The following is a 9,321-nucleotide window of genomic DNA, read 5'->3' on the forward strand; positions in this document are numbered from 1 at the left end:
CCCCGGGTGTGTATTCCCACCCCCATCCCGGGTGTATATTCCCACCCCTCCCCCCCCATCCCATCCCATCCCGGGTGTATATTCCCATCCCATCCCATCCCATCCCATCCCGGGTGTATATTCCCCCCAACACACACACACACACACCCATCCACCCATCCTTCCATCCCGGGTGTGTATTCGGACCCCCTCCCTCCTCCCGATCCCGGGTGTATATCCCCACACTCTGCCCCCGCTCACGATCCGGTTCTCATCCGCCACCAGCTCTTCGATATTCTCCACCACAAGCTCGAGCTCCTCCATCGTCGCGACCGAAGCGGGAAAGCGGGGAGGGGTGAGAGGTCAAGGGGGCGGGGCCTACGGTGGGCGGAGCCAGCGGGTACGGGGCGGTGGAAAGCTCGGGGTCAAGGCCGGCAGGAGCCTGTTCCCCCGGCAACCAGGCCGGTCGTCCGGACCCCTAAAAAGAAATCACCGTGCAATAAAATCATTGTTTTCTTACTGAAGGACGTTTCATGGGGATTGCAAAACATGAACCAACGTGGGAGCAAATTAATATAAAATATTTTACTATTGAAGGATTGCGGTGGGGTTAAAGGTTATAAGATGGCGACACCCAAGGTTTGAGGTGGTGACATTCTTCTGAATTGGTAAGGGATGCTTCGTTTTTCAAAACTTGGTTCAAGCTCAATTTATCTCAGAGCCCATGAAATTATAATGCACTGCGGTATAAAGGACGTGATATTGAATTTCACTGTCTGCCTGAAGGTTCTCTGATGATCAGTAACCCAGTACACAATCTCACCGTTTATAAACTTTTAATAGTCAACGTTAGATGGGAGAAGTTGGGACTGTTTTCCTTGAAGCAGATCAGGTGAGAGGAGGTTTGATCGAGGTGTTCAAACTGATGAGAGGTCTGGACTAACTTTCCTTTGAACACCGCCCAGAACCCGTCACATTGATCGTCAGGCTGTTGCATGATTTCTGCTTCTGGAAGCCGCTGAAGAGAACCGACCTCGGACGTCCGTGCAGAAGGAAGGAAAAAAAATAGAAACAACATTGGTCTCTTATAGAGTAGATAGGAAGAAACTCTTCCTACTGGTGAAAGGACCAAGAACAAGAGTACAAAGCTTTAACAAAATTGGCTATAGAAGGAACGGAGGCGTGAGGTGAAAAACGCTTCCTCCCAAAGCAAAGGATTAAGATCTGGAATATACTGCCTGAAAATGTAGTGAGGATGGGTTTCAATGGTAATTGGATCATCTGAAAAAAAAACATTTGTAGATCTACAGGAAAAAGTAGGGTAGTAGCACTAGCCAAGTTTCTCCTGAAGAGAGCCAGCATGGTATTTTACTATGCTGCAACCATTCTTTGACTTTGAAATGTCCCAAAGTGGTCCCCAGGTGGTGATAAAACAAAAAAAAAGCCAAGAACTGTGGATGCTGGAAATTGGACACAAAATTTCTGGAATAAGTCAGTAGATTGGGCAGCATGTGTGCAGAGAAAACAGGATTAATGTTTCGGGTTCAGTGACACTTTTTCCCCAAGTAGTGATGAAACAAAATTTTGATAGAGTCACAGAGATAGATGTACAGCAGGAAACCGATCCTTTACTCCAACTTGTTCGTACCAACCAGATATCCTAAATTAATCTAGTCCCATTTGCTAGTATTTGGCCTGTAATCCCACTAAACCCTTCCTATTCATATACCCATCCAGATGCTTTTCATATGTTAGAAGTCACGCAACACCAGGTTATAGTTGAACAGGTTTATTTGAAATCATAAGCTTTTGCAGCACTGCTCTTTCATCAGGGCTTCACCCGACAAAGGAGCAGCAATCTGAAAGCTTGTGATTTCAAATAAACCTGTTGGACTATAACCTGGTGTTTTGTGATTTCTGACTTTGTCCACCCCAGTACAACACTGGCACTGCCACATCATGGCTTTTAAATGTTGCAATTGTACCAGCCTCCTCCACTTCCTCTGACAATTCATTCCATACACACACCACCCTCTGTATGAAAGAAGTTGCTGCTTGGGTCCATTTTAAATCTTTCCCCTCTAACCTTAAATCTATGCCCTGGGAAAAAGACCTTGACTATTCACCTTATCCATGGACGTCCTGACCTTCTATCTGGTCACCCCTCAGCCTTTGCCAGGGAAAATATCCCTAGCCAATTGAACCTTTCTATAAAGCTCAAATCCTCAACCGTGGCAACATCCTTGTAAATCTTTTCTGAACCCTTTCAAGTTTCACAACATCTTTCCGATAGGGAGAACAGAATTGAATGCAGTATTCCAAAAGTGGCCTAACCAATGACCTGTATAGCCTCAATACGACCTCCCAACTCCAAAATTTAATGCGCTGACCAACAAAGGAGATTTGGGCCAGGTGACATAATGGCATTGATGTGATTTTCCTGAGGTTCATACTGAGTCCCCTCAGGTTGTATGTCCAATGTAATGTGTTTGGGTCATGAATTCCTCCTCCACTTATGTAACAATGTTCGATGGAGAGCGCAGGAGGGCTCCAAGCAGCATCACTGAGCAAATCTTAAAATGAGGTGTCAACCTGGTGAAGCTACAACACCGGACTATTTGTGTGCTAAATGACAAGTATTAGGCAGTGCTAGGATTACACAACTAACCGATCAGAACTAAGGGTCTGAAGACTCTGGATTCCAGTATCTGCAGTCCTTATCGTCTCCAGATCAGAACTAAACTTTGCAATCCTGCCACATCCAGTTGTGAACAGTAATGGTCAGTTAAGAAAATCATTGGAGGAAAAGGCTTCAGAAATATCCCATCATCAAGGATGGGGAGCCTAGCACATCATTTCAAAAGACAAGGCTGAAATATTTGCATCCATCTTCAATCCAAAGTGCTGAATAGATGATCCATCTCACCCTCTAGAGGTTCCCTATTTTCAATCAATTTGATTCACTTCACTTCATGATTTTAAGAAACAGTTGAAGGTAATGGATAGTGCAAAGTCAATGGGTCCTGACAACAGTCCAGCAAAGGTCATGAACAGTTGTGCTCCAGAATTTGAAAAGCTACAAATTTACTGAGCCAAGTGTTCCATTGTAGCCAAACATTGGCATCTACCCAGAAATGTGGCAAATTTTCCAGGATTGCAGGTTAATAGTTCCATGAAAGTTGAGTTGCAGGTAGATAGGATAATGAAGAAGGTGTTTGGTATGCTTTCATTTATTGGTCAGTGCATTGAGTATAGGAGTTGGGAGATCATGTTGCAGACATACAGGATGTTGGTAAGGCCACTATTGGAATACTGCATGCAATTCTGTTCTCCCTGCTTTAGGAAGAATATTGTGAAACTTGGAAGGGTTCAGAAAAGATTTACAAGGATGCTGCCAGGGTTGGAGGGCTTGAGCTATAGGGTAAGGCTGAATAGACTGGGGCTGTTTTCCCTGGAGCGTCGGAAGCTGAGAGGTAACCTTATAGAGGTTTATAAAATTATGAGGGGCATGGATAGGATAAATAGACAAGGTCTTTTCCCTGGGTGGGGAAGCCAAAACTAGACGGCATATGTTTAAGGTGAGAGGGGAAAGATTTAAAAGGACTTAAGGGGCAACTTTTTCACAGTGCATGTGTGGAATGATCTGCCAGAGAAAGTGGTGGAGGCTGGTACAGTTACAACATTGAAAAGGCATCTGGAAGGGTTGAGAGGGACATAGGCCAAATGCTGGCAAATGGGACTAGATTTATTAAGGATATCTAATCAGCATAGACGAGTTGGACCGATGGGTTTCTGTGCTATATATCTCAACGACTCTATGAATCTGAGGTATTTTCTGTGCACCAAAAAACAGTGCAAATGCAACCTGGCTAATTACCACCCGATCAGTCTGTTCACGATCATCAGCAAAGTGATGGAAATGTGTCATTGTTACCACAAACAAGGTCATTCTTGCAGAACCAAGGTCACTGTCTTCCTGATCTCATTACAGCCTTGATTCAAACATGTTCATTAGTAAGCAAAGGGACTTGGGAGTCCTAGATCAGAAATATCTTACAGTTAACATGCAGTCAGAAAGGCAAATGCCATGTTAGCATTCATTTCAAGAGGGCTAGAATAAAGAACAGAGATGATCTGCTGAGGCTATATAAGACTCTGATTGGACCACATTTGGAAAATTGTGAGCTGTTTTGGGCCCCGTATCTGAGGAACGATGTGTTAGTGTTGGAGGGGGTCCAGAGGAGGTTTACGAGAATGATTCCTGAGATGAAGAGTTTGCCGTTAAGAGGAGCACTTCAGGACTCTTTGTCGTGTACTGTATGGCTTTTAGAAGAATGGGGGGGGTGGCGGAAGGGATCTGATTTGAAACTTGCAGAACAGGCCTGGATAGAGTAAATATTGGAGAAGATGTTTCTACTAGTGGGAGATTCCAGGACCCGAGTGCACAGCCTCAGTGAAGGGACCACCCTTTAGAACTGAGATGAGGAGGAATTTCTTCAGCCAGAGGGTGGTGAATCTGTGGAACTCCTTGCCGCAGAGAGCTGTGGAGGCCAAGTCACTGAGTGTATTTAAGACAGATTGGTTCTTGATTGGTAAGGAGATCGAGGGTTACAGGGAGAGGGCAAGAGAATGAGGTTGAGAAACAAATCTGCCACAATTGAATGCTGGAGCAGACTCGAAGGGGCAAATGGCCTAATTCTGCTCCTATACTTATGTCTTATGGATAGAAGCGTTGAACATGAAAGCAAAGGTGAGAGTTACTGCCTCTGACATGAAAGTTGTGTTTGACTAGGTGCAGTACCAAGGAGCCTTCTCACAATTAAAGCCAATGGAAATTGGAGATAAAACTCTGTTTGTTGGAATCATACCTGGCACAAAGAAAGACAGTTGTGGTTGGAGGGTAGTCATCTCAATTCTAGGGCACTTCTGCAAGACCTGCAGTGTCTTGACCTAACCACCTTTTTAGCTGCTTCATCAATGACCTTACCATTACTATAACATCAAAAGTGGGGATGTTCACTGATGATTGCAACAATATGCAGTACCATTCATAACTTGTCAGATCCTGAAGCAATCCATGTCCAAATTCAGCAAAACAGGGTCAATGTCCAGGCTTGGGCTAAGTTCTAAGTAATGCCAGGATCTGAAGCCACAGCTAAATTAAACCTGATGTGGGATAGCTAAGGGCATTCTCTCTGGTGTTTGCACAGTATAATGGGATGCTGTTGATATTAATGGGATTGTATTTTACTGTGTTTTAAAATCTTTGTGTGTGTTATTTGTAAATAGTTTAGTTTATTTTATTTTCATTTCCTTTGTGTAATAAACATCTGTTTTATTGTGAAGCCCAAATCACTAGACTGCGATCGTGGTAGGAACAACCTTATAAGGAGAGGTTGAGTAGTTTTGGCTTGTACTCTGATTCTGCTAAATTCCAATGAGGCAACCTTATTGAGATGTACAATGTTCTTAGGGGACTTGATGGGGAAGCTGCGGAAAGTTTGTTTCCACTTGTAGGAGAATCTAGGACCAGAAGGGCATAATCAGAATAAGGAATCGTACACCTAAAACAAATGAGGCAGAATTTCTTTTGACGGTCATGAATCTGTTGAACTTTTACTGCAGAGTACTAGGTAGGCTAGTTCATTAAGTATTTTTAAGGCTGAGAGAGATTTTTAATCAGCGCGGGACTCTGGGATTATGGGGAATTGGCAAGAAAGTGGAATGAGAGTTATCAGGTCTGTCTGAAATTCCTTCTCTGGTCTAACTGGGTGACTCCTTGCATTGAAATTATGCCATTTGGTCCTTGACTCTTCCATAAGAGGAAGTAGCCTCTCAGCATCTACTCTGTCAACCCTCTAAAAATGTTGTATATCGACCATTTACCAGATCATTGCCTATTCAACCTTTCTGTTTCTCTTTGTAGCTGCATTTTGTCCTTTTCACAACTTATTTTCTTGCCTATTTTTGTGTAATTAGCAAATTTACTGACCATACCTTCAGTAAGTCTGAGTGCCTTGATGATCCACTTTGAATGACATAAGGCGGAGACCTTTTAGAACTGAGATGAGGGAAATTTCTTCACCCGGAGAGTGATGAGCCTGTGGAATTTGTGACACAAAGTATTTGAGGCCAAAACATGTTTTCAAGGAGGAGGTAGATGTAGCACTTGTGGCTGAAGGGATCAAGGGATGTGGAGAGAGAGTGGGATTAGGGTATTTAGCTCCATGATCATATTGAATGGCAGAGAAGGCTCGAGGGGTAGAATGGCCTACTCCTGCCCTTATTTTCTTTTCTTTATTAGGTGGCTAGTTGCTTTCCTTGAAGGTCATTTAGTACAGTGAGATTTTTGCAACGAGCCAACAGCTTTACTAATCACTTTATCGGGTATCAGATCACAAATCAAGAAATATTGAATTCAGTTTTGTAATCACCACGGGGAGGTTTGATCACATGACTTCAGATTTGCTACTTGAAAATTGAGCCACTGACTATTTATAGAGTTGTGACTATGCAGAAGTAGGTCTGAAACTAGTGGAGCAAATCCTGATTTGATTCTTTCATCATTTTTCCCAGACCTGTGGGATGACTGAAGATGAGCTGCTATGCTTTGTAAACTGTCTGGGTGTGCTAGTCTTTCTGCTTGCTGTTCTCTATCATTGGGTTGATACTGTGCACTCTGGATCCCCAACCTTCACACAAAGTTTCTACGATGCAAGACCAAGGAGAAGCTTTCACAGCCAGCGCCGGAGGCGAGTGTATACACGGAGCATCTCAATGAGTGACTTGGACCTACCAGGAGACATACTATGATGAAACCTTCAAGTTACACTAAAATCCTGACGGATCCAGAACATGTCAGTAAAAGAAACAAGACCAAATCAGCTAGCACAGAGTCAATTTTTATTAGAGTAAGAAGCAACATGAGTTCTGCCATCTCACTGGCAAACACCATTGTGAAATGTCACGCACCTGTCCTTTAAGCCCAGTCCAGCACATAAGCATGTAATCCAAAAAGCTGGTCTTAAAGAAGAAACATCCACAGCAGTCTATGTTCCTTACTTGGCTGACATCCCCGAAAAACATTGTAACTGATCACACAACACATTGTTGTATGTCTGACTTTGCTTTGTGCAAAATGATTGCATGCAATTGAATCATTAAGAGCAGGTACACTGCAATTTTTTTTACAGGCCACTTTGAAATGTTTCTGGATGTGATAAGCTGCTTTATCATGCCAACTCTTCTTGTCAAATCAAATGAGAGATAACTCGGTAGCTTTGTCATCTGAAATTCATCAGTGTTTTAAACAGAAAATAAATGGAGCAGAGTAGTACAAGGGAAATGCAGACTGCAGGAACTGTGGGTAATATTGAGCAGTTTGGTTGTTCAGGCGTATCAAAGTTTTTGACTGATCATTTGGCATTTGCTTGTTCTGTTGATGTAATTGGCCAAAGCAATGGTCACATCCCACACGTGAATGGAAAAAAAACCTGCTCACTTCACCCTGAACCCAGAGGCTTGAAACTGTTCCATTTCCATCTTGATCTGAAAATGGCAAAGGCACCAATCTGTGTTGGGATCTTGCAATGTCCCATTTAAATCTGACACAGATTGTGGAAAATAGGAAGAGACCGATAATTTAAAGTTTGCCTGGACTGTTTTGTTTCTGCTTTAACAGCTTAGAAATTATAGTGCTAGCCAATATTTATATCTCAACTCCATCGTGCAATACAGAATGTTAGATCATTATCGCATTCTGTTGTAAATTGACTCATGCAATTTCTCTGTTCCAACAGTAACTTGTTGTTCATTGGATTTACTGTATGTATACTTTGGATGGTCATGTGAAAGGTGCTGTATAAACACAAGTGTTTCTTACTCTGTACATCTTGCAGTCTAGGTTTTGTCACCATGCCTTTATTGAAGCCTGTGATCGAAGTGGTGAATCTGGGCAGGATTTCGTATGCAGAAGGGCTGCACGCACAGCGGACCTTCATCCAGCGTCACCTCAATTCCCTGTCCCAGCAGCCCACTGCTGAACCCCCAGTCAATGCCCTGTTGCTGTGCGAGCATGATCCTGTCTATACCATTGGGATCAGGACAGCACGGTACCCAGTCGAGGAAGAGGAGAGACTGAAGCAGTTGGGGGCAGAGTTCCACCGGTCTGACCGAGGTGGCCTGATCACCTTTCATGGCCCTGGGCAGCTGGTGTGTTATCCCATCCTCAACCTGGCTCACTTCAGGAAGAGCGTGCGGTGGTACGTGGGCGAGTTGGAGACGACTGTCATCCGCCTGTGCCACAAGTTTGGGATCAAGGCAGAGACGTCGCCTGACACTGGAGTATGGGTTCAAAATGAGAAAATCTGTGCTATAGGTAAGTGATGCTACTGCCTCTGGAAGAAATTGAAATCTCCAACTGGGGCTTGCTATACAAGGAAGGCCTGTGGATTTCAAGAAGGCACTTGATAAGGTGCCTCATAAAACATTTAACACAAGAATTGAACCAGGTGTTTTAACAAATAGTGAAGTGGCATAGAGGGAAAAATGGTTAACAGGCAGTAGAAGGCTCACAGAAGCATTTGCAAAATGACCCAGTACACCTTCTCCCTGCCAGGACATTGCATGATCTGATGATATTGGAGTTACTGACTAATCAGAGCATTCAATCTGGATCAGCTAATCTACAAGAGAATCCTATATGAGGTGAGGTGAGCCCCAGTGATGGAGAGTTTTGCAAACCAATACATCCAAAGTCATATGGGAACTGTTTGGGAAAAGGCAGGAAATTGATGCATTTTGGTCAGAGGAACATTGAAAGACAATTAAAAAATAGGGGGTGAAAAAATAGAGGGTGCAGGAGCAGAGGAATGTGGGTGTAAATGTGCACAGATCATTGAAGGTGGCAGCATGGATGGAAAGAACAGTTAATAAAGCATACAATGTATTTGGCTTTTTTATTAGTGGCATAGAGGAGGTAATGTTGCACTTGTACAAGACACTTGTTAGCCCTCACCTGGAGGATTGTGTACAGTTGTGGGTGCCATGTCATTGGAAAGATGTGAATGCATTGGAGAAAGGGCAGGAGCAATCTACTAGAATGGTTCCAGGAATGAGAAACTTCAGCTGAGGATAGACTGGAGAACCTGGGACTGTACCTCTTGGAAGGAAGTCACCTGAGAGGAGATTTGATGAAAATTTTCAAAAACATTAATGGACTGGACAGGGTATATAGGGAGATAGTAGGAACTGCAGATGCTGGAGAATCTGAGATAACAAGGTGTAGAGCTGGATGAACACAGCAGGCCAAACAGCATCAGAGGAGCAGGAAAGCTGACGTTT

General features: G+C 43.5%; 2 protein-coding genes across 4 annotated transcripts in view; one reads left to right on the forward strand and one right to left on the reverse strand.

Annotated features, from left to right (window-relative positions):
* xrra1 (X-ray radiation resistance associated 1) overlaps window positions 1–9,321 on the reverse strand; it is a 138,721-nt gene that overhangs the window by 103,865 nt on the left and 25,535 nt on the right. The window lies entirely within an intron of this gene.
* lipt2 (lipoyl(octanoyl) transferase 2) overlaps window positions 266–9,321 on the forward strand; it is a 13,385-nt gene continuing 4,329 nt past the window's right edge. Inside the window, exons 1-2 of one of the 2 annotated variants that reach the window (XM_048597644.1) lie at window positions 266–647; window positions 6,556–8,356. In XM_048597644.1, coding sequence (XP_048453601.1) covers window positions 7,894–8,356 — 463 coding nt within the window. In that variant the 5' untranslated portion in view covers window positions 266–647; window positions 6,556–7,893. The remainder of the gene's footprint in view (window positions 648–6,555; window positions 8,357–9,321) is intronic. The other variant, XM_020531874.2, reaches the window with a different exon arrangement.

This window comes from Rhincodon typus, chromosome 6 (genome assembly GCF_021869965.1).
Source record: "Rhincodon typus isolate 14 chromosome 6, sRhiTyp1.1, whole genome shotgun sequence".
NCBI classification, from domain to species: Eukaryota; Metazoa; Chordata; class Chondrichthyes; order Orectolobiformes; family Rhincodontidae; genus Rhincodon; species Rhincodon typus.